Source organism: Phasianus colchicus, chromosome 4, assembly GCF_987193195.1.
Source record: "Phasianus colchicus chromosome 4, bPhaCol1.hap1.1, whole genome shotgun sequence".
Classification (NCBI taxonomy): Eukaryota; Metazoa; Chordata; class Aves; order Galliformes; family Phasianidae; genus Phasianus; species Phasianus colchicus.
Window position 1 is genome coordinate 28781019 of NC_143439.1, and position 26680 is coordinate 28807698.

At 37.8% G+C, this 26680-nt stretch overlaps 1 protein-coding gene across 24 annotated transcripts in view; it reads right to left on the bottom strand.

Moving 5' to 3' along the window:
- The window catches only part of LOC116231129 (uncharacterized), a 329878-nt gene that overhangs the window by 166753 nt on the left and 136445 nt on the right, over positions 1-26680 (bottom strand). For all 24 annotated transcript variants that reach the window (XR_016465988.1, XR_016465984.1, XR_016465982.1 and 21 more), the window contains exon 3: positions 13672-13760. Coding sequence is in view for 2 of the 24 variants with exons in the window: in XM_090139052.1 (XP_089995178.1) it covers positions 13672-13705 (34 nt within the window). In the remaining 22 variants the exon portion in view is untranslated. The remainder of the gene's footprint in view (positions 1-13671; positions 13761-26680) is intronic.

A 26680-nucleotide genomic window follows, 5' to 3' on the forward strand; every position in this document is an offset into this window, starting at 1 on the left:
GCAGAAAAGCAGCAGATGACAAAGGCAAATGGCCCAGGCTTGTTGATCCTTAATGGTGCTGTGCTCCTGTAGCTCCCTGGCAAGCCAATGGAAATGGGGTCTTTCACAACCACCCCACATATGGTTCTCCATAACCAGAACTTGGGGAAAAAAGATGAGCATTTTATATTGAGTATTGCTGCCTTGTTATATTATTTACTTATTGCTGCTAGCTGTTGTTCAGAAATGCTGTATGAATCAGGCACATGGTAGGCTAATCAAAATTGCCAGAGTTGGCCTGTAGGCAGCTCTTGTTACTATTGAAAGCTAATAAAAATCATTATGATTTCACTTTTTCAAGACAGAGTGCTGAAGCATTTTTATATGAATATCACCATGTAGGTACAAGGCACAGACGAACATACAATGTTAGTACTTCCTAAAGTTATTAACTACCTAGTTAGAATGAACAGCCTATGGTGTACTACCACAACGATTATAGACTCAGTAGTATAATACACAATTTAAGTAGTTACAAAAGTCAAACCTGTCTGGTGAAAATCAGCCTGAGATCCTTCAAGGTCTTCAAAGTAATGAGATCTGTCATATAATGTTTTCCTTTACTGTCTTGTTCAAGCAAAAGGAAGACGGGGCAGGAATGACTTGTAAATAGCTGTAACATGATTGCCCAGTTATGCCATGCTTCTGCAGCCTGGCAGACTTCCTTTTGATACTCAGGACAAAAATATATCAACATTTTTCTAACACACTCTCTTCTACTAGAAACTATTTAGCGAGATCAAAACCTTCCACTTAAACTTCTAAATTTAGTTGCCCATTTTGGCAGCAAGAGCTACAAGAATGCCAAAGAAAGGCAAAAGGCTTTCTTATTTGAACCTTACAGAGATAATATGATAGAGTGGAACTTCTTAAAAACATTGTGAAGAGAGTAAGTAAAGTGTTCTTATTACCTTTCCTGTATTTTCTTCCTGATACATTTTCCTTGTCTTACTCATATTACATTACATATGATGTGATATTATTAAGTATCTATTTTAAGTGAATTGCAAGAGTTCCAATGACATTGAAGCTTGAGAAAAAAAAATATTTTAAAGGATGTTTGACAAAGATAAACAACTTTAGGCCAAAGTCTGAAGCACCAAAATTTTTATTCTTTTTTTTTCTTCTACTCTTATTGGATTTTATCTCTGAAGAACAGTTTCTATTTATAAGGATATGCTTGTAGGCAGAGTTCATTATGGAAAAGGAATCTGGACTTGAATCCTTTGAATGGCTGAATTCCATGAACTGAGGTCAGAGCTCTAATGTTCTGAAGATGAGAGAAATTACTTGAAAGAGAAGGTGAAACCCTGGTGGAGTTATCTCAATGAGACAGAATTTCATCAAAAATAACTCCAGAAATAAGGCACAGATCACCTTCCTTTGCTTCCAAAATCTGAACACAGCCAAGATATGCAATGAAGTCTGAGCCTTCAGAAGGAAGCCAAAAAGAAGGGCTAGGACATACATCTCCATGGTGGTTCCATGAGCCAGGAAGAGGCCATAGTACAATCCCTATTCCTATTCCTATTTTTGCTACACAGCAAGATACTTGCATCAATGAAATAAGAATCCCTGTTTATAAGGTTGTTTTAGTTTATGTTACAGTCAGTATCCTAAGTAGCATCCTACTTACAAAGCAATTGGGGCTAATTTGTATTGATTATGCAAATTTGTATTTATTGCACTCCTAAATGGGACAGTGACCTCATGGTCCTGTTATATCAGACTGTGTCTACATTAGCAAGTAAGAAGGCCTAGCATAGACAGATCAGTATGTGGATGCTATTGGCACTGGAGCCTCAACTGGGACCCAGAACGTAGGCAAATCATTAAGTTTTGCTTGATGACTAAATCTAGTGCCATCCCTCTGATGGCACTAGAAGATGATGCTCTCCCCTGTACATGAGGTTCAAAGCTGCTCAGTGGAAAGCTACCATGAAACAAAATGCCTTCTGCACTGCAGGTCTCTTAGCAGGTCAAATATCCTGATGTCCATTCAACTCACTGATGATGGCTGCACACTGCAACCATTATCCTCATTGTCTAGGTAAGGGCACCTCACAGCTGTGAGTCTTATTTGGCCTTCTGATCTTACTGGTGAGTCTACTGGTGAGTCTTCTAATCTTACTGGTAAGGCAGTGAAGCAGCACTACTAACACAGAAAAAACAGTTGCTGGTGCAGGTCTTTTGGACATATGGCAGAGCCATAGCAGAGGTCCTTTTGTCACAGAACTATGCTACAGTTTTACAATCACCAAATGAAATTTCAGGAGCTCATATTTTTCTTCAAGTATGCTCCAAATCAAGCATATTTAAACCTTTTACCACCTTGATATATCTTCCCTTCTTCCTAACAGAAACTAAAGCATGACCTGAAATACACCCCTCACTTTCTAGAAATTTTAGGAAAATCTCTTCCTTTTGTATGTTTGTTCCTTAAAACAATGATAATCTATATCATCCTTTAATGTCACGTTTTAAAATCATTTTATTATTTCATGAAACTTCAAGGATGTCCTGTAACATCAACAAAAGTAATAATTGTCAATAATTTGTCAAATACGTGTAATAAATTAAAAGTATTTAAAGCCACAAAAAGGTTTCATTGTTAGGATGATTATTTTTGATCCTCATTACAGAATAATTGCTTTTCAGTATGAGTAGGACAAGGATAATCCTTTCTTCTGGTCACTGGAAAAGTAAAATAATTTCATTTGATTCCCCCCCACAATATTGCTTCATATGGCACTCAGACTTGCAAACCTACTGCAATTCCTAACAGTAGAACTGGGCTCCCATATTGTATAATAATCAGGACGTATGTAGGACCCACTATCCATGTGGTAGGCAAACCAATAAACCAGAGTATGGTACTTCCACTAGAATGCAATAAAATCTAGTAAACTGAACAATTAGAGCATATCAGCCTTATTTAGTAATTAGAAGTGAGGAGTTTCCTAATCGAAAGTGACCAGAATAAAGAGGAGGCTGAGTGAAGTCAGTGAACCATAAATTTCTTGTAATCTGCATGAGAAAGCATCTGAAAATGGAAGTATTTGTTTTAATTTTTCAGAGCAGCATGCGTGGAAATTATGTAGTCAAGGGAAACAAGGAAAAATTGTGATATTCCATTATGAGATACATTTTCTACAAGATAATTTCACATCATTTTCTACCTACTTTGAAAAGAAAGCAGACATGATAGATTTGGGTAATAGTGAATATGGAATTTTAACAAACTTGGTGAAAAAGATTGCCCAGATTAGAAAAACTTTTCAGATTAGGAAATGTTTTCTATCCTCAGAATGAAAAGGGAAAACTGAGTTTGTTCTTTGTTTGTTATAAACTAAGTGAAACACTTAAGTTGCACCCTCACTCTTTCAGAACATTTAATTCTGATAACTTTAAGACACTTCATTTTTATTTTTGAACTTCACTATTTTTGAAGCAAAAATGACTGACTACTGAGGGAGGAAAATCAGTAGAAAATTCCAAGATTTCTGTTTTTTATTTAGAACATTCCAACAAAAGATGCTTGATCAATCTCTAAATGCTTTTCAATCTTTCTGAAACTTAGAATTTTGTCAAAAGTGATCCATCTCCATGAAATATAGCATAACTTTTCAATTAAAAAAAAAAAGTCTATTACCAAGAAATTCCAATCAGGAGAGGAATTTGAAACAGGCAATAAAAAAAATAAATGAGTACGAAGTCAGTGTAAAATTAAGAAATGAAGCTATTAAGATCAGCTGCTTGTTAGTAAAGGTTTGTTTTACAAGTGAGTTAATCCTATTTTAGTCATCCATGTTTTACAAACATTATGCATACAAGAACTGAGGCATCCAGAGGTGAAGCTCAGACTATTAAAGCTATTAAACCAAGTGATTCAAGGGTGATAAGACGTCAGGTTTGCATAGTAGTGCCTGATAATGATGCTTGCATCAATGACACTAACATATCTGTATGGCCAGAGAGCTTATCAGATTAGCTCTGAGTATGTCTAAGGAGTCAGGGCCTTTGAATTTTAACTATAGATTTGCGGACTTTTAGGTTTGGTATATTAAAATCAGGTAAAAAAAATAAATGCTCAGCGGTAGCTAAGCATACAGGCCAGAGGAGGTATCTCTGTAGCCAGAAACAGGTAATGAAACACTAGGTGACATGGGTGCAGGGAATAATGTGTGAAAAGAAGCTATACTTCCTATTAAGAACAGGCTTTAGACAAGAATATAAAGATTCCTCCCGAGTCAAGCATCCACTGTGGCATCAAACAGAAATGGGATCTCAAGACTTAGAGAAAACCTGGGGTTGGGTATATAATAAAAACTAAGTGCAATTTTTTCCCCATTGCCCATCCATTTCTATCTACCACCTAGAAGCAAACACACAAACATATGCAGACTGATCTGTAAACAAGAACACAGTTTGAAATTCCTATACAGGTTTAGAGTCAGATCTATTGAAATTTTCACTGATATTCCTTCTTGTTTTATTCAGATCCTCTTATCTCAGTCTTCTTTTGGTTTGATGTATAAAGATATCAACAAGAGGGGCTTTATTAAAAAAGCATGATGCTAGAGATACAAAAATAAGACGCATTTGCATTACAGAATCAGGATTTAAAATAAAACACACCTACATTTTTCTGTACAATTTTTTTGAGCTAGTCCCAGTGGACAGCAAGTATCTCCATCACAATGCAGATCTTTTCAAGTACAGTACAACAGAGGCTAAAATAATTCCATTTTAGTCTGTAGAGAGAATAACAAAAACAAACAAGCCAGCATTGCAGAAGCCCTCGTTATCATATGTAGGCACCTGCACTTTAAGTTAAAAAGAGAAATAAAAAAGAGAGAGAGAGAGAAAGAAAGACACTATGAAGCTATGTTCTCAGACTTGAGGTAACTTCTCTGACTGATTGTTAACCTCAGAGCTGTAAAGCAGTTCCACCCTCCAGCGGTGAGGAAGAAACTGAATTCCAGATGAAGGCAACACTGACCCAGAGTATCTGTGATCTCATGCAGTCTCCCAGAATGAGAAACAAGCAAATCCCTTACATAGATAGCCTCCAATTTTAGTGATGGAGAGGTTGCTTGAAAAGCAAACGTATAACACAGTGAAACAAAGTATGGCAGTTGCAAGACATTCATTCATTCTGATCATTTGTGCACAGAAAAGGCATAAGCTCTTTTCAAACCCTTCTGGAGTGACGGCATTCCAGAGTGTCTTCAATCATTGTGGCACACAAACTAAACCACATGTGCTTGTGCAGTATGAGGGAGGAATGCAGTACACAGCTGACATTGAGTAAGATAGTATTTTAGCTGCATCTGTTTCTAAAATGATTGTAACAGTTCTCTGGTATTTGCCCTAAACAGGCTGGAAGTACAAGGAGAAGAAAAGATAGGATTTTCCTTAGTTAAAAATGGAATAAGATACTAGATGGCTTTTGCACAGAGCTGACAATTTGTCTCTTCACCTCAGAAGAATAAAAACCAAAACCTTCCTCCATGGGCCTAAATACAACACAGATGTTTACAGGGCCAACCGCTCCCAACCTCGTTCAAGTTAAGTCTGCAATGACCAAAACAGTCCCTGAGAGGGGTCTCACCTCCACTGTGCTCAGACCAGAGATGTAAACAGTCATGTGAGGTAGTGACTGAGAGTCAGTTCCATCTACGAAACTTAGCACTGAAGGTCGCATCAGAGATATCTATTAAACTGATGCCATGTCTGATGTGGAATTAATCACTAGTATAAGAAAGATACAAGAGCTATTAGGGAGCATCCAAAAGAAGGGCTATGAACCTGGGGAAGGATTTGCAGAACAAGACATGTGAGGAGTGGCTCACATCCCTGGGTTTGCTCAGCCCAGAGCAGAGGAAGCTGAAGGGAGGCTTCATGCAGCTACAGCTCCTCAAAGGGAGCAGAGGAGCAATGCTGAGCTCTGCTCTCTGTGACAGCAACACAGGGCCTGAGGGAATGGCACAGAATTGCATCAGAGGAGGGTCAGGCTGGGTGTTAGGGAAAGGTTCTTCACCAGAGAGTGGTGGGCATGGAACAGGCTGCCCAGGGCATTGGTCAGGGCACCAACCTGCTAAAGCACAAAGAGCATTTGAACAACGCTCTCAAACGCAGAGGTTGAATTTTGAGTAGTCTTGTGTGGAGCCAGGTGTTGTACTTACAATCCTAGAATTGCTCAGGTAGGAAAAGTCCTTGAAGATCATCAAGTCCAATGACAGTCTAACCATACTACCCTAACTCTAACAGCCCACTGCTAAATCATGTCCAAACAGTTTTCAAACACATTCAGGGATGGTGCTCAACCACCTCCCTGGGGAACCTATTGCAGTGCTTAACAATCCTTCCTGTAAAGAAATTTTCCCTGATATCCAACCTAAACCTCTCCCAGCGCAACTTGAGGCCATTTCCCCCTCATCCTGTCACCTGTCACCAGTGAGAAGAGACCAGCCTTGCTCTCACTGCAATCACCCTTGACATATTTGAAGACAGCAATAAGGTCTCCCCTCAATCTCCTCCTCCCCAGACTATACAGAGCCAGTTCCTTCAGTTTCTCTTCATAGGGCATATTCTCCAGGCCCTTCTCAAGCCTTGTTGCCCTTCTGTGGACCTGCTCCAGCAATTTAATGTCCTTTCTGTATTCAGGTGCCCAAAACTGAATACAGTATTTGAAGTGGAGCCTCACCAGTGCACAGTTCAGGGGGAGGATTACTTCCCTAGTCCTGCTCACCACACCATTCCTGATACAAGCCAGGATGATCCTTATGGATCCCTTCCCACAGATGATTCTATAATTCTGCAATAATAACCTGTTTGTCTCAGTATGTGCAAATCCCAGCATTTCATCAAAATATTCCTTAGCTGATGAAGACAGCATTGGCCCACAAGAATCACCACAAAACACTACCCCTTTTCCAGTTTCCATTAGTTAACTTGACAAACTCAGATGTATATCATTGCTACTTCCTAATCTATTACAACAAAGCTGTTAGAGCAAGGACAGACACAGTGAACATTGTTTAAAAATGCTGATAAAAGCACAAGAAGAGGTGCAAAATTATTTAAGAAAAAATGTGTCAATTTTTGATGTGAGTGCTTGTACACAGCCCTGTTTACCTGCAGTGATATGCTAGCCAGCCAAAGCCTATTATTTATATTTGTAATTTGTTTCATTTGCTGTACTGACAGTTATATTGTAATAAATGGTGCATACAGATTTGATAATGGCATAAAGCACGCATTTTGTATACACCCCTTCAACAGCTGTGTGCTTAAAAAAATAACATCATAGACATGTCTTATGGAGATTGACTCTGAAAATCTCCCCTTTGCCTTTCTCCTTCTGTCCTCCAAATTCCAAAGACTACTTGAATGCAACAGCCTCTGCTTCTTCAAGACACGTTCTGCTGCATCACTGTAAGCTGCGCACAAAAGCTTCAGAGAAAACAGCAAATACACTGATAATCTTTCATTGGCATGATGGCAAATCGCATTCTGGTCCAGATCTGTGCTTCTTTGTGCTGTCTGCTGTATATACTGCAAGTCTATAAACCAGCAGCACACAAATAAGATGGAAGGTGAAGCGAACAGAATGGAGGCGGATGAGGGTCACATAAAGGGGAACACCAGATAACGTGCAAGGAATCTGCATATTCTCAACCTCATTACCATAAGAAAATTTAAAATAAATGAACAAAATTCATTACCTAATTCCCAAACTACATGTCCTATCATCAGCAACTTGCCAGTATCAGTTCAGTGGTGGATAAGAGCTTGTCATACAGCTGGTTGTGATGAGGATTGAAAAAAAAGCACCATGGTGATGTGGGAAGAAGCAAATACAGAACTCATAGAGAAGAATGAAGAGGGGCAAAGAAAAATGACAGATAAACTGCAGTGGAAAAGATGCTTTCCACTGGAAATATGCAGCTTTTCACAAAAAAGGCAGAAATGAATTTTGAGATTGAAAGTAACTGTAGGCAATATTTATGAGCAGCTTTTTTATTATAAATGAATCATAATCTGGATTAACTTGCCTACATTATTGAAAACAGGTAATTAGCACAATAAATAAAGAGGTTCAAAACAATAAGGACTGTGTGGACAAAAGTTGCATTTGGTCCCTCAAAAATGAAACTGTGCTGCTAACTGAAATTACCCTACAGCCCAAAACATTTCATGAGAATTCAATTTTCCAAAAACCATTCATATGATTCACAGTCTCAGAGAGGGAACCGGCCTCTAACATGAAACAATGCCTGGAACAGCACATATATCCTGCACTGTTGTACTCACCTACAAAATTAAAGTCTTTCCTCTCTCTGCATATCTTGTATTTATGGTGAATGTTTACAGAGGAAAGAAAATGAGAGAATGAGTGAATGAGAATTAGAATGTCAGAAAACGAATGAGTAAATGGATTTATAAAGTAGTAGGCAGGGTAATTACTTGCCTGAACGAAGGAGATTCTGCATTCTAGTGTTCCCTCTGATAACAGTGCAACCTGTATGGATCTACATTGAATGGTACAGAAAACTAAGTAGTTTTCTGTATGGGCTGTTTTGGCATGAGAGTTTATGTGGTTCTACACCTAAAACTGTTTCATATTTTCTGGATCAGTCCTTAATGAATTCATTATAACAGAAGCAGAAACTCTTTAAGAATAGAAATATTTTAATTTGCGTAAAGCTACAGAGATGAAAAGCACTGCAAATAAAAAGGCCAAATATTTTTTTAACATTCTGAAATAATCTGAAATCTTTGAAAAAGTCACTGAGGTTCTTTATATTTCTGTTCTCTCCATCTCCATGCGCACGTGATTTGGTAAGTGTACAAGCAGCATATGGCCTCCCTAGCACTATGACTCTTACTCAAGAGAAATCAAGGAAAGCAAACTGGACAGAAAAGATGAATATTTTGCTACAGATTTCCGGGAGCAATGAACATTTATATGTATATAAATTTGCTACTTCCTTTAATATATATAGAAGAGGGAGTTCATCCATGTTTCCCAATTCCATTTTAAGGCTAATAATGAAGCACTGACATTTTTGTTTCTTTCTCATTTGTCTCACAAATTGAATTTAAGAAAATATCCTTTCCCCACAGAATTTTGTCTTTGTCTTTTTCTCACAAAGAATGTAGCAACTTTACAAGAAAAGCTGGAAAATAAGGTTCCAGGGCTCATATCAGTACTAGGGCAAGACTAGGAAGCAGAGTAAAATAGTTTCCCTCATACTAGCAGCTTCACTCTAACATAGTGTCAGATTTCAAGAGTAGAACAAATGTAAGAAGTGAAGAAAGGAAATCAGAGTGCTGTAAACAGAACCTCTAAAAAAATAGAGGCAAAAACATTACGAGTACTGTGGAACGCTTCAAACTGAATGTGTGTCTATATCTTATTCATATTTGGTGAGGCCAGAAGGCCGACAGCAGACTGGCACCATCCTCAGAATGGTGGATGGCGTCATGTTCTTACCCACACACATATTCCTAAATACATACTATGAAATAACACTTTTCTCCTAAGCTCCAACAATACCTTAACAGCAGAAATAACATTCCTCTAATGGATAGCTTGCTTGTTCATGCAGAGAAACTCAGTTAGACAGTTACTATCTCTTTTCACTATAACACACCGTGTAATGTCTTACAAGGCTTGCTCCTTAACTTATCCCAAATCTACCAGCTATCCTATTTACAAACCTAATTTCTCACGAAGTCAGCATGAGTTAGACAATTAAAATCTTGAGATATGAACTTAAGAATCCTACTCAGGCCTCTGATTTTATGCATTCTTACTCCTGTTCAATTAAGTTTGTTTTCCACTTTTTTATTAAGCAGTGATCAATTCAGATTTGTTTTCAAACTGGCTGAAAAGTTAAAAAAATTCTGAGAGAGAGAAGCACATAGTAACAGGGGTAACGGCAGACTCTACAGCAGGTAGTGAATTTTTTGCAGCATTATGTATGGCCTTACAGGGATTGATGGATTTGTCAGGTTTCTAGAACTTTAACTAGGACAGACAACAACCCTCTTGTAATTTGTAGTCTACTGTGCAAGCCTCTTTCTACACACGAACTTTGCTAAGGCGCTTATTGCTGGACTATCTTTATTTCCATTTATGGAGATGTTTAGGAATTCCTAATACTGATGGCAACTCTATTTCTCCACATCTATATAAACCAAAGATGTTATTTCTCAAATTAAAGCAAGGTTATAACCTCTCATTGGGAATTCCAGCCATTCCAAACTGTGATCCACAAAATTCTCTGTACTACATGCATTTCAGTCTTGTCTCAGTGCAATCCTAGAATAAGTGCTCCAAGTAAATTTATAATGAAGTAGATTAAATCATGATTTGTTCTTTCCTTCCTGATATTACCCACATTCCTATGAGGCATGAAATGCTCCAAGATTTTGTTAACTGGAAAATCAACTGACAGTGTAACATCTTTGATGTCTCCCAGGTACTAAAAAAGCTCGAGTCACTGCCAAGAATTTCCACATTAAAAAAAAAAAAAAGACTGCTTTCGAAATAAATAAATATGCAATTAACAAATTAAGAAATAAAATTCCTAGCAGTTATAAAGCACTTCATATTTTTCAAAGCACTCTAAACACATTAAGTACATTACCTAATTAATTTCTCCAGAAGGAAGTCTAGTAAACTTTGCTGCATGCTGTGCAGTGAGGAACCATTGCTTGACTTAAGATCTATGTTTATGACCCTTCATAACTTGTGTTTCCCTCTCCCCCCACTAAGTTAACATCTCTTAATTTTGCATGGCTACTTGTTTACTTAATAAATATTTAAATAAGTCACCTTAAAGCCAGTAAAACTAGCACAACTTTACTGCTACATTTTCTGCAGAATATAAGTACTAAGCTACCCTGCAATTTAGTTAAACAGGCTATTTACAGTGGTTACCCATTCAGGATATCCTTTCACCTGATCAGTGCTGCCAAAACATTGATAAGGCCATAGCATCTGTCTTTCAAAATACTTAGCACATATTCACGACAGTCTACCTGTTAGATGTACCCAAAAAATCTGCAGCTGGGGCTTTAACACTTAAAATGTTTAGGAGAAGTGAAGATTTGACTGCTAAAGTGTCAGAGTGAAATAAAAGTACTTTTGCTGCAGAATCTTCAACATTTGGAATAGGAGACTAAAAGATGTACAACAAACACTACTAGCTATTTCTGGCAGCACCATTGCTAAGGCTTCTCCTGTAATATTTTTAGATTCTGAATAGATACATGAATAAGAAAATATATATATATACACATATTCAAAAAACAAAACAAAACAATTTTTGTTTGTTTGTTTTAAAAACATTGTAGTATTTGACAGAATCAATCTGTACTGAGCCTCATAGGCCCTTCCTATATCATCAGATGGGATGCTAGGAGTGGAAAAATTATAAGAGTGCAAGTTAGAGACACTGGGTAGGGAATAGTGTTCTTTTCAAGCTCAGCATTTCTTTCAGAAAAATAAAACATGGACCAAGGAAATGAAATAAAATGCAAATTTGAATACTGCTTTATTTTTATATGTAACTAAAAGGCAGAGTGCTGCAGTTTCATTTAATGTTCTCTCAATTCATTCTACAGGATGTACTTAAAAAAAAAAAAATTGCTTTAGAGAAATTATAGAGAAGAAAACAATTTGGCTTTATTATTCTTAGAATAGAACACCTTTCTTCTCTAACCCCTAACAGCACAAACACTACAGCACTACAGAACAGTAGCTCTTTTCACAAGATGCCTTTTTTCTTTCTTCCCCCAAGCAGGAACCTTTCCAAAAAAGAGCCAACCAACCAACCAAAAACAAAAAACAAAAAACAAAACAAAACAAAACAAACAAAAACCAACAAAAAAAACTCAAACCCACAAAAACACAACACAAACCCAGCCTGGGGTTTATATAGGTAATACACTGCCAGTTGATCTGTGACACCAGCCCTTTGCTATTGCAGAGTCCTTCAGACCTCTGTATCTAAACCCGTGATGTCCCTCGTGGTAGACCTAAGAGATTTCCTGAGGCATTGAAAGCTGTCAGCATCTAAGTTAACCAGTATGTGGTCCAGTCACTCTATTAAGCTGAGTTTTCAAAGACGGAAAGACATTCAAGGCAAGTGGATCCAAGGACAACATATGATATCATCCTCATCTGCTGAACTTTTACAGCCAAAGAAGCACTTACTCATGACCTGTGGGACAGTTATGCCTGCTAAGGGCTTCCTCAGCAGGTATGAGTTTCATCCAGATCACGTATCTTATTTTTGGCATTTCATTTGAAAGAGCTTAACTTTTTTTTTGTAATCAGAAAGTTTAAAGTTTCCTCCCAGTGTTTATTTCAGGTGAAATAAACTGTGAACTCCTTAAATGCGCATTCATTAGAGCATGAGTGCTTGTGTACCATTATAAAGATACAAAATAAAGAGATTTCTATAAATATCAGTCTCTTGCTACCTGTATTACACTTGCATTCATAAGAAAGACAACAAAATAGCAATAGAAGAATAAATCTGACAAGAAATGAGGACTTCTGGAGTAAAAAATGCTTCTAAATACAGTCATTCTTATGCCTACTCCGTCTTATCAGGACAGCCAAGTTATATCTTCACAAAACAGCACAAGGAACACAGGTTAAAAAATACAGTGATCCTTTATGTCAATTAGTATAACAGGACAGCCATGATTTCACACTCTATTGAAGACTAAGTTTTTTGCATGACCATTTGCCCACCAAACAACTAAGAAACAACACAACCGCAGAATGAAACAGGATGGGAAACAAAAGATAAAATTCATTCATTCATTTTGGATACTGCGAGCAAGAATAGTAAGAATGAACAAGGAATTTCTCACTGGGGTATGAGGGCCATTTAGTAATATCTTACTCTGTGGGACTCCATCTACCCACATAGTTCTGAAGAACATATTTGTACTTGAATCTCAAACAGCATAGAACACAAACATGACAGACTCACTTGATTTGTTAGAACAGTTTTTTCAATATACCCAAGACAACTTACATGCTCACTTTCACCTCCTCCTCATATGTTTATGCTATATAAGATTGCTTCTAGCACTAGAATGCACCAGAGCCAAATGCAACCCAGGTAGTAATGTGGGAGGCTTTTCAGGTTATTTGCTAATGTTTTTATCCTCTTTTGTTTTTATTCTGTACTTCTGGTTTTGCTATTTTTTATTTTTTAGTATTTTGTTCTGATGTCTTTCCAATATGTTACTTCTAGCCTCTGCAACTTCCTTACAGGGCATGCTCAGACAATAATTAGCTCCTTCAAATTGTTTCCTTCAAGCCATCTGCTCGTTCTCTCCTATCTCTTGCTGCCTTCAGGCCTTGCAAGACTAACAGCTGTTAGCTTATTAAACTCACAGGTATTGCATCTATTCATTTCTAGGACCAGTAGATCTCAAGGACTTGGCAAAGAAATAGACCTTAACAGTATCATCTTTTTGCTTTCTCCAACAAGCTGTTTCTTTTAATCAAGACAACCCCATCACTTAATCAATGAACAATTCACAGATCATAAATTCTTTAACAAAGACTGAGATATAAACTATGTTATCTGTTACCTTTCAGAGACTTCTGGAATCTTGCCACTATCATGGTATCTTTCACATCCACATTACATAAAAATCTTTGTTATAGACTTTCTGCAGACCTGTAGGGGAAAAAAAAAAAAAAAAAGTAATTAAATAAACATAGATTACCACAGACCTCACTCTGTTGTTCAAAAGTAGAAAACTTCTTTTAGCCTCAACCTTACTTCTGTTTCTACTGTAATTCCAGTGTTACAGAAGGCACAGCATGAGTAACATATCTGAGAACTTACAGTTAAGCGGACATGGGAAGACATCAGAATTACAAGCATTGGAAAGGACCTCAAGACACCATCGAGTCCAACACCCCTGCTAATGCATGTTCACTACAATAGATTGCACAGGTAGGCATCCAGATGAGTCTTAAATATCTTCTCAGAAGGAGATTCCACAGTCTCTCAGGGTAATCTATTCCTGTGATCCCTCACCATTACAGTAAAGAAGTTCTTCCACATGTTTCCATGGAACTTCATACATTCAAGTTTTAGGCAATTGCTCGTTGTCCTATCACTACACACCATTGAGAAGAGCCTGGCCTCATCCGTTTATCTCCCACTCCCTCTAGATATTTCTAAACATTTATCAGATCCCCCCTCAGTATTCTTTTCCCCAGGCTTGAACAGACCCATGTTACACATCCTGGGAGATGCTCCAGGCCCTTTATCATCTCCTTAGCCCTCCACAGGACTCCTTCTAGAAGATCTCTGTCTCTTATGAGCAAGGGAGCCCAGAACTGGACATAGTATTCTAAATGTGGACTGATCAGGACAGAGAAGAGGGGGAGGATCACCTCCTTCCACCTGCTGACCTCTCTTTTTAATACGCTCCAGGGTACCACTGCCCTTCTTGGCCACAAGTCATGAGCTGCTGGCTCATGACTTACCTGTTGTCCACCAGAACATGCAGGTCATTCACTGCAGAGCTCATCTCCAGCAGGTCATGCCCTAGCCTGACACATGTCTTTATTTCTCCCCAGGTGCAGTACATGCCCTTGTTAAAGCTCATCAGGTTTCTCTCTCTGTTCAATTCTTAGTCTGTCCAGGTCTTGCTGAATGGCAACACAGCCTTCCAGTGTGTCAGTCACTCCTTCCAGCGTAGTATCACCAGCAAGCTTGTTCAGGGTGGACACTATTCCTTTCATTCAGATCACTGATGACCAGATCCAGCACCAATCTCCAGGGAATACTGCTAGTTACAGGCCTCCAACTAGACTCTGTGCCACTGAAGACAACTTTCTGAGCTCTGCCAATCAGCCAGTTCTCAATCTACCTCACTGTCCACTCATCTATCCCACACTTTCTAAGTTTTGTAACAAGGATGTTGTGGGAGACGGTGTCAAATGCTTCGCTGAAGTCAAGATATACAGCATCCACTGCTCTCCTCCTATCTACCCAACCAGTGATGATATATTGAAAAGCTACCAGGTTGGTCAAGCATGATTTCCCCTGGTAAATCCATGTTAACTACTCCTGATAACCTTATTCTCTTTCCAATTACTTGGAGATGGCATCCAGGACAAATTGTTCCATCACTTTTCCAGGGATAGAGGTGAGGCTGACTGGTCTGTAGCTTTCTAGATTCACCTTGTTGCCATTTTGAAGACTGGAGTGGCAGTGGCTATGCTCCAGTCTTTAGACACCTCTCATGATCACCAAGACTTTTCAAAGATGAGGCACAACTAAGCCTCATAGCCTTAAGTACAAGCTCAGAAAAGGGTATTTCTTAAAAATAAATAAATAAATAAAATTTTTTTAAAAGCACAACCTGGAGTGAATGTGTAATCCTGAGGTTTGCTCCTCAAATAAGAACTAATACAAATCCCTTTCCACACTTCTAAAAGCATGAAGCACACTACCTATACAAAAGGAATTCGGCACACAGGATGCAAAAACCCAAGTTTCCACACCCCTCAGTCTCCATGAATTATGTGAAAAACTGGGTTAACTTTTCAAAGATGCACAAAACAGTTTTGACATGCATGCATCCGCGTGACTCATCAGTCTTCACCCAACTATTAGCCGTACAGTTGGAAGAGATACCAAGAAGTCAGCTAGGCTATCACTGCATCCAAAGGAAAGATCAGCTATACCTACGCACTTCCAGAAGATGTTTGCTTGACCTGATCTTATAGAGCCTCATCAATGGAGATTCCCTGCTTCTCTTGCATATGACTTCATGCTTAGCCCCTCTTAGGTAAGGGACCTCACAGAAAATTTTAGCAAATAAAAAGTCTGCTTATTTCCTTAATCCTTGAACCAGTTTTTATCTCCTCATATTACAGTCATTATGATGTCTGTGTCCTCCAGCCATCCAGTTTCCTTTGTCCCTTCTCTGCTAAGAACAAAGAATACCATTTTCCAGTATTCCTCTGCTCTCCTGTAGCCAAAACACTGTCATACAGTAGGAGATGCTTCAGCATATAATAGCTGTTTCAAAATTATGAGACGATCTGCATTTAGAGAATGAATCCCCACTTCTCTGTAATGGATGTCTAAACTGTTGCCACTATGCACAGTTGGGACAACTGTAACATCCATTCTGAAGGCACTCTGTGATCATCTCAGTAATCATGACCCTTTTAACTGTCTCTAATAAGAGAAAGAAATACTGTCAGATTTGCCAGTATGTTAGGTACCTCCCTTGGGCCATGCCAACATTTTTTGATGTGTTGCCACCTAATGTGAAAAATGATCTTGATGCATCTGTGTTCCTTCACTCATGAATCTCTTTAGGAAAAATATAAAATCAAAACACAACCCAGAAAAATGCCTCTGTAAGCTTGGCAGTGTGTGAAATGGCTATTTCAGAGGCCACTGAAAATCTACAGGAATTTATCAAAACATTAACAAAAAAATGGAAAGCACAAATTATACCACACATAAAACATGCATTCCAACTGCTAAATTAAGCCTAAGTTTCTAAGCTAGCATTAGGAAAAACAAATGGTGATATGCTAAGTAGAGCTAGTTTGGTTTCCTAATAAACCGTGTATGTTTCCAGTCTTTTTTATAACATGCTTTTACTGTTGTTTGCTTTTTTAAAAGAAAAAAAAATCTAAATGTTTAAATTCAGAAACAAAAGAAAAAAATATTACTCTTTTCTTGGTAAGATTTATGACTTTTATACCTTGTACAGTAATGAACCTAAAGTTTTAAATTAATGACTTTTAAAAGAAGTTGCTTTGTCTAAAAGATCTTGTCTTTCAATATTTTGAATCCTTACTTTCATTTCCCCCATGCAAGCTCCAACAGTTAGGAAGAAGTCTTATTGTTAATGAAACACCTTACTTTCAATCCTACAGAGGACTAATTTAAAATTCCAGCTACTACCCTACACTAGTTAAAGACGAGTCCCATTCTTCCCAGTCTTATTCCATCTCTAACACAGTGTGGTTGATCTGTCCAAGGCTATCTGAGTAGAGACTGTAGTTTCATAAATCTATATGGCAGATCACAATGACTTTTCCAGTATTTTCATCACTCTTCTTACACTTTTCTTTTTTTTTCCAGCTACACCACAACATTTGAGGAAAAGAGGGAAGAACCTCAACACCATATTAACAAAGTAACTAAGCCATTTGCAAATGGAACAGTGCTTCTTTTCTGTTAAGTCCTAGCATTACATTCACTTTTGTTCATTTCTTCTTTGCTCCAGAAATAATTTATATTAACAGAAGTGTATCCTCAGCATCTTCTCATCTCATAAAGATCTTTAAAATAATGCCAGTCTAAGGAGGATGGAAAAATTCTTACTAAGTATCTAGTTCATGTTAATTCAGATTAGCATCAAAGAATTTAGCCATTCAGATGCTTCCAGCACAGGTAGCTACCTCCAATTGGTTAAGCCATAAAAGCACGCTCAACAGGACAGAGTGAAGTGTTTTACATGCACAATGCAAAGCTTTTTAAATTAGCAATAAAGACCTCATTTTGGAGCAGCCTTCTCTTCTTACTATACACAGAGAATTAACACAGAAGATGGAAAGCAATATCTGCAGATGTTATTGCACTGTATAGCACATGGATTCAATGACTGAGAGAGAGTGAATGCACACTGTCAAGAGATTTACCACTTCTGAAACAAGAATGGTCATTCAGGAAGTATCACTTACCATTACAATGGCCATCAGATTTACAAAGCAGTCAAGACCAATCGCAGATGAATGATAAGAAAAAAAGCCTCAAGGTCGCACATCACTATTTTAGTGTATTGAATGTTGGTATGTCAGGAATGTACCTTGCCCTTCACATTCTGTTGCAAGAATGTAGCTCATCCTTTTAAGAGTCTTGCCTCTTTGGATACACTTAAATGTACACAACTAAATAGCCTAAACCTAAATAGCAGTTCTGTATTCCTGTTATACATATATACACAGCAAATCTATATGTACCCAAATACCTATCCAGAGATGTGTATGTGCAGTGAAACGTGAAAAAACAGTGATGTGAAATGAAGGATTCAAATCCAGCTCCCAGAGAACAAGGTGTAAACTGACTCTGTGTACACACTTTGTTCTCAGAAAAAAAAGCAACAATATTTTATTTACCCCTCAGTGTAATATCTTTTGCAATGGTCTGGGAACACACATGTGGATAGTTATGAAGCTTAGTCAACCCTGGACAACTTTTTAAGTCACAGTGGTTGAATGGTATCTGAAGCCAACGGCTATGTGGTTAACTGCAGAAAAATACAAATAATAAAGAATATTCCTAGGTATCCCAGGATATTTCACATTCCTGCTGATTATGAGCAGCTGACAAAATAAGGGGCACTGTGTGCAGCTACATTCTATAAGGAACACACATGAATAAGTACGTAGAAAACTTTGCATCTGTGCCAAGTCCTGCCAAGGAAAAAAGATCACAGAATTGTACAATTATTTAGGTTGGAAAAAACTTTAATGTCATTAACTCAAACCATCCACCTAATACTACATGTCCACTGCTAAATCATGGCCTCTATGCACTTCATCCACTTGTCTCTGAAGTACCTCTTGGGATGGAAACTCTGTGTTCTCCTGAGTAGCCTGTTCCAATGCCCATACAATCTTAATGTGAATATTTGTTTTCTAATATCTAATCTAAACCTCTCCTGAGACAAGCTGGCCAGTGCCTCAATGTCCTTCAACTTGCCACCTGGGAAAAGATACCAAAATCCTCCTTGCAGCAACCTTCTTTCAGGCAGTTACAGAGAATGAAGAGATCTCCCCTCAGCCTAGTTTTCTCCAAATTAAACAGCCCCGGTTCCCTCAGTCACTCATCGCATACATTGTTTTGTAGTCCCTTCACTGACTTTGCTGTTCTTTGCACGTACTTGAACAACATGAAATCTTTATACTAAGTGGTCCAAAACCAAGCACAGTGCTTAAGGTGTATCTCACCAGTATAAGGGGACAATCCCCTCGTTAGTACTGCTGTCCACATATTTCTGATGTAGAGTGGGAACCATTGGTCTCTTTGGCCACATGGGCACACTGCTGGCTCACATTCAGCTGATTGTTGACCAGCAGCACACCCCCCAGGTCTTTTTCTGCCAGGCAGCTTTCCAGCTACTCTTTCTCCAGCCTGCAGCATAGAGTTCTTGTGACCAAAGTGCAGGACCCAGACTACAGTCTTTCTGAATGCCTTGTAACTGAAGGCAGCTCATTGATCCAGCCTATCCAGACACTGCTGCAATGTTCCTTCTTCTCCTGTGTTGGTTACAGCAGTGTGGGTGATAGCAGCCTGCAGAGTTGCCAGTGATGGCCATTATTTTCTTCACAAAGGCACAGAGTAAGAATGGTGATAAAAACAGCCACACTTCAAACTGACAGTTGTCTAGGTAGAGGACAGACATGGGCAGGGAACTGGGCTGTGAATCACCTCTCAGACAACAGGAGAAAACCTCTACAAGAGTTTTCTCACAAAGATTCCTTTGCAAGAGTACCCTCCTGTGGCTTCTAACATAACAGGGAACAATGAAGTTGAAAGCACCTTGCTGTCCTTGAGACAGACTAGACGTAGGTTTACACTTGTAACCTTGGCCAGAAAAAACAGGACTCGACCCTGGGAGAGAGCAGACATGCAAGCTAACTTCCTGATGTGATGCTACTGTAGTCAACACACATGGGATCAAACAGATACTTTCTGTTCTAAGAACATAAGCTGCTGTAGTCTGCGCTGAAGAATCAGGGCTGTAGGGAAAAATGCCAGCTTACCCCAGAGAGGCAGCAGGCAGTAGAGAGCTCCTGGCCAATACTGCTAGCAGCAAAATTACTGCTTGGTGGGTCAGAGTGCAGGTGAAGCATAGAACCATGTAATAAAAAATAAAAATAAAAAAAATGAACGAAACAAAACAACTATCTTTCCTGCTTAATGCCCCCCTCGATCTCTAGATATATTATTTTTCTCCTTTAAGGATGACCTGCACAGCACTCAATGACCATGTAGTATAAACGTGTCATTATCTGTGCTTTCCATAAAATTAAGTTTCTGACACCTATTCTTTAAATGCAGGCACAAGGCACATGTTGTTTATAGCTGTTACAGATAGTGTTGCTGCATAGAAACCTGCAAGTCCCAGTATGAAGACTGCAAAGTGCTGCTGTTTTTTTTCTTCCTGTTTTAGCTGACAGAAAAACCACAACATACATTTGGAGATCCAGTAAAGCATGTAGTTAAACAGCACAGATACTGATTACAGTATGAGCATATTACTAAACTTCCCTCCTTTTTTTTTTTTTTCCACCCAGAAATCATTGCCATTATGTTAGTCAGAAGAGATTAAGTACTTTTTTTTTAAATCAGGGTCTTATCCACCTTCTCTCAGTAAGTGCTACCATTCCACTGTTGCCCTTCTTCCCTGGAACAAGTGCACTTTTTTTTTTTTTTTTTTAATAGCAGACCAGAAACAAGCACAATGAGCCCTGATCTGCAATTTGTTTTTTACTTTTTCAGGAGGGACCAGGAGACAACAGAGGTAAACTTCATCTGAATGAATTTTGGTTCACTGAGGGTTAAAGCTTCTATCTGTGCCACTTGCCTCCCTTCTGCTACTGCCAGCAGGAAAAGATTTCTTAGACAGCGGCTCTACTCCTGCTCCTAGCTACATCTCTTAGAACTATGAATGTCACATTTCAAATAATTATTAGGGTTCTCAAAACTAAAATTCAAATCAAAACAAACAAAGTTCAACTCAACCACAATACAGTTTAGTTTAAAGCCCAACACAAAACCTACAAACCAAAGAATCACTAAGTACTGTTTGGATTAGACCTGAAAATAGAATAAATGAAGGAGCATCACTATGAATGCAGAGATGAAAAAATGAGACAAAGTATCAACTGACTTACTCTGACATGTGAAAACAGAAAGAAAAATCTGGGCATCATTTTTTCCTAACATAAGCCAGTGTGCTTAGGAAAATGAATGAAAGCTATGTTAAATTTGTTTGACCAGAATATTTTTCTAAGGGATTTACAAAAAGAAATTGTGGCACAGAGAAAGCTGTGCTCCTTTTACACAGCACATATGTGCATGTGTATCACCTTCACCACTTCTACTTACGCCATACATAAAGCATTTCCAATCAGAAATCCAAACTTCTCTCTTTGGCTAGTGTATATCTACAGTGGTATGAAGCTGAGAGAACAGGAAACTGTGAGAGGTTAAGCTTCTGAGAAAAACTTTATCAGAATGATTTTTATTAATTATATATTTTAAGTTCTGACAACCAGATAAAGTAGATACTACACCAAACTGAGAAGGTGGGCATAAAATATGCTTAAAATTGCAGCAAAATAAAATGATCAGAAAGGCACATGAAGCCATATAAACACTTCAGTCCATGTTTAGAACTGAAATATTACTGGACAACGTAGAGATGCGACTTTCATGCAATTATACTTGCCCTCTTTTAGTCAATCCTTTATCTCATCAAATATTCTATCAAAATTCAGGCTGTCTGCCCAACAGTTACGTCAACCAACATCAGTCCATCAATCCCCTGAGCAGCACATTCTGTCAAATTGCATTATTTTGTCAGGCATCAAATCACATTATGGGATGTCGTCCTCCTCTGGCAGATAAATTAATGTTGAGGATAACACAGCTTCATGTTATTTTTAGGACTTACAAACTAAAAAAAAAATTCAACGAACACCAAAACACTTTTAACTTTCAGTACTAAGATACTCACGAATCTTGTAAGTGAATATCATGATATATAGGAAAGACAATAGGACAGTTTTAGAATTACTATTATCTAATTAGTGTTCATTAAATTCCTTTTATTGTATTCATTTTACTTAATATTCTACAAACCATAGCCTAAATGGGGAAAAAGTGCACAGAAATGTTTTAGCTTAGGGGAGAGCAATATTATTTAAACATTCCACAGATAATACCCTGTAGGTCATCACAGGGACGGCAGATACTGTACTCTTCGATAGAAAGCCACAGCCTACTATGGGAAAAGGCTAAGCCTAGAATAAAACATTGGGATTGTTATGATCCATGTTGTGACCCAGAAAAAACAGCATTTCCAAACCAGTTCTGTTGAAACTCAAACTATTGTTAGAGGGAACTATCACAATCCCAGACATATTGTTCGAGTGATGAGATATTCTCACTGCTAATAAATGTGCCAGTTCCATGCTGAATTTAAGTTTTAATACTTTCATCCACCAGGCTATCTGTAACCTTTATTTTGATAAATGCTTGACTTATCTCACTTTCTGGTTGGCTTTTTAAAGCTCATAGCTCCTCTGAAAGTCTCATAATTTTTACCCGCTATACCACAGTTCTTTACCCAGCACAGGCTGGTTGATCTAAGGATAGCAGAGACCGACACCTTGTTTTTGGGATGCATACAGAGCTGCCTCCTGATGGCAGCTACCCCTTACTCCTCTTCTTCCTTCTGCTCTCTTCTTTGACAGTTGCAACCCACTCCCAGATTTCCCTAACTCTCAGTGTCAGTGACACCCTTCCACTTGGCCCACTGCAAACATTTTACTGCAGTCTGCTGTATTTTTTGCTTTTGAGAATATACATATTTTGAAGACCAAAGGTACACAATACAATGTGCCTTTTCCGCATGGTGACATGTTGCTCTACTGCTCTGTGATCTACATGGAGGAATTACATTTTTTTTTTTTTTTTTTTAAACCAATCCTCCATGCCAGATCTGACTTCAGATACATAAAACCAATGGCAAATAAATACATAGTAGATGTACAACTACTTTCAAGATGCATAATTAATAGATTAGGAAAGAAAGGATTTTTGAGGCACTGCTTGACTGTGGATTTTCTGAGGGGCAAGATCTACTAATAACTCTAGTGCTTGCAGCCTTGCTGTTGGCTAACAAAATTATTGACTGTATTACTATCTTTTAATATAATTGTTGGCTTAGTGTGAATTCACTTATTTCTTGCAATGAGAACACATATTCACTATACAACAGGACCTTTATTTATTTTTGTTTTAACCTAAGTAAAGAGTTTAAATCAAAGGCAACCAGTAATAGAATCGTTCTTACTGATGCATTGCTATATAATCAGTAGTAGAATAAAAGTATTATTAATTCATGCTATTACATTATAGATTAAAAAAGAAAAAAAAAAGAAAAAGAAGAAAGGACCTGGCTACATTTCAAATGGATACAATAAAGATAAGTCAGAAAAGTGTGTGTATGACACAAAGGGCAACACACAGCAAAACAAAGCATTTAACCTTCACTTGATATTATCAGGAAATCTGCTATGCTACAGTAGATACATTTTCATAAGCTTTGTACTGAGTATTTCACCCACTCTGATGGCTCACTCCTAGTTTGAAAATGTTTTCTTTGACAAGTTTTGGATCCCTTCAAGAGATTAGAGTGATCTAAGTTAAAAGAGACTAGTGCTTTTCTTCCCTTCAGATGGAAGGATGCAAACGCAAAAGGCCTTTAAAGGTCTTTGTCCAAATCAGCTTTTTTCCCTTCCTGTTCTGGGCGAATCAGTCATGTCTTTGCAAATCCCACTTCCATTAACCTTTCAAGTACTGCTGACATTCTTGTACAGTAAGTCTCTCGCACCATGTGTCAAGAAACAGCTGACGTATCCTTTAAAGTCTCTCTCGCTGTATATCTTGATTATTCTGGTTAGTTTGCAGGTCAGATGACTGGGAATATTAAACTGAAGATTAATTTACCGTTTCAAAATTAATTCCCAGGCTCCAATGATTGCTTTCCATCTCTAACTCTGTTCACTTCTCAAAAGTTAAAGAGTAGAGGCAATTCTTGCAAAAGCAATAATAATGTAGAAGTGATACAAGATCCAGAAAATTGCCTGTTTAAGTATGAAAATTGGGAAGGAGGTTTATCTTTGTCTTAGCACTGCAATTTTTTAGGCTATTTAAATAGGTACTTTAACCCAGCAGAAGTCCACACTGCTGCTAAACTGGACCTAGGTACCTTCTGCTTCCCTATCACAGCTACTCCTCCCTGCCCCTGGGCTTATGTCAGGGCTATAGAAGTTGGCCTAGCCACATGCTAACCATCATCAATGCTGACACAGGGAGCTGGGGGGTATGCTCAGGGCAGAAAGGCAAGCAGAGCTGCTGCTTTCAGTGTTGAGCATGCTTAATAGTAGTATCTACACATAGAAGCTGACTGACACGTTCACTTCTGTGAAAAAAGCTTTACAGAGGAGCAGGATTTTCAAAGCTCTCAATTACTCAAGAAAGTGAACTTTTACAAAGGTCATAGAAACATGAGCCCTAGACCCCTTAAGGACCAGGCTTGGAGGAGACACCTCTGCATATTTGCAATCTTTCAATCTCTAAAGAGATATTTAAAACCTTAAGTATACTTTAAAACTTTGTTCTAAGACATTTTTTTTAATGTCGCAACATAAATTCATTGCTAAGATGGAATGTTAATGTTAAAAACAGCATTTGCAGCAAATAATAGAAAGAGAAGCACATCTGGGGCCTTTCTCAAGTGAACCCTTCCAGTGATGATAAGCAGGATTGTTGCTTCATGGAAAGAAAATAAAAGATGCCTTGCTATAAAAATGGCTGGTACACAGTCTGCTTTTACACATTCTCTGCTTTGGTTCAAGGGACCAGTATTCCAAAATGGAATAATCCAAAATGAAATTATTATTGTTAATAAAATGATAAGATGGATGTTTGCTGTACTTATTTTGGCATTTATACGTGGTTTAGAAAGCATGTTATTTAACATTTCTTTTCAAAATGATGCTTTTTGAGATGATGCAGCATTGTAGGGAATTGAGTTTAAATTTCTTGTTCTTTGTGAAGCTTTGCTGTACACTAAGACCATCAGCTTTGCTATCAACACAGTAGAAATGTAACATAGTAATATACTTACAGTTGTTTTTTGTCAGTTATAAACATCAGTATTTCCTACATTCTACTGCTGGCTGACTCACAGGAGAGATGCTGATCTCCTGTTCTCTGATAGGTATAATCTCATTTTTCACATCTCTGTAAATATGATCAAAATAAAACCCAATATATTGGATGTGACAATTCCCTGTTGCTATAAGAATCCTGCCGTCCATCATAGCTAAGAATTAAAAGAAAAAACAAAAAATGAAAAACAAGAAGGTCCCTTTCAGCAGATAGCAGGAGAAAAACTAAAATGAACCCGGTCAAATAAATCAAAGGCAGGAACTTAAAATGGTATAAGACACAGAATAGTAAAATGGCAAAATCATGGCAGCAAATTAGACAAACTTACTAGAATTGTTAATCTTTTTTTCCTCCTTCACTGTAAAAAACTTGCACAAGTAAAGACTGTATGTGCTGTGTTATATTATGTGTTATCAGTTACCCAGCATATCTGTAAATCCTTGTTAGATCTTTGGTTTTTCCTTGTTTAAAGTGCCTGCTAATAGCAAACATGACGGTGTTAAGTGTTGAAAGAGAAAGACATGCAGAAGAAAGGAGGATTATTTAAGATCACGCTACTGAGATTTCAACATCAGTCTAGTCATATGCTCAGGAGCAGGAGACAGATGGTAGGAGTTAATATCAAATAAGACCGATTTAAAAAAAAAAAAAAAACATCTATTTTTTTTAATTCCCATACATTAACATTTAAACTCTCCAGCAATACACCTATTAACTAAGTGATAGTGGGATCCATTTGTCTTTTAGACATAATTTAATAAAGCAATTATATAGGACTGCCAGTAAGCCTTTTGTAGTGCTATTTTGGGAGTAGTTAAAATTTAGGATGCTGCACCCTAAACACAAAGGGATAGAAATTCCTTCCCCCATCTCTTTGCCATGTATGATATTGCACTACCTTGTTTTCAGTGATTTTAAAGGATTTTACACCTGAAGAGATTACATCTATTTTCATTTCACTTAATACATGAGCTCCTTTTGCAGGAAGGCAGCCATCACATAACCAATCCCACTGAAGCAATAGGTATTAAATCCTTTATAGCAATGAGTTATAAATGAGAAAGGATTATTTTCTGATATCTATCTGATACTGGTTGAGTGAGTGTATTAAGAAGAGATCAGGCTCTAGCTTTTTATTACTTCATATGACTTTTATGATTGCCCAAGCTTAATCGTGTTCTACAACCAAACAAAAATAATGCCAGTGAAAAAAGGCAAGCAGTTAATTAAGTTTTTACTTAACAAAAGCAAATAAACTCCATGGTACACTGCACAGGCTAAGGCAGGCTTCCACTACCATACACCCACCCAGTTGGTGTGCTAACGTGTTAAAGCTAGTCCTTCATTTAGGAATATTTTGGCATCTGCATCAGAAATGCATGGTAAGAGATACTTGACATATACTTTTAAAACACTTCTACATCTTTTGTTGTTGTTGTTATGTTTTCTAACCTGAGGTCTCTGTTCTTGGACCTCTAAGCCTGTATGTCTGAGTTAACTGTAAGTACACATCCTTACTTAAAGGAAAACAAGAAAACAATACCAATTTTTAAGTTATATCCAAAAGCTAAGGAGAATGTGCA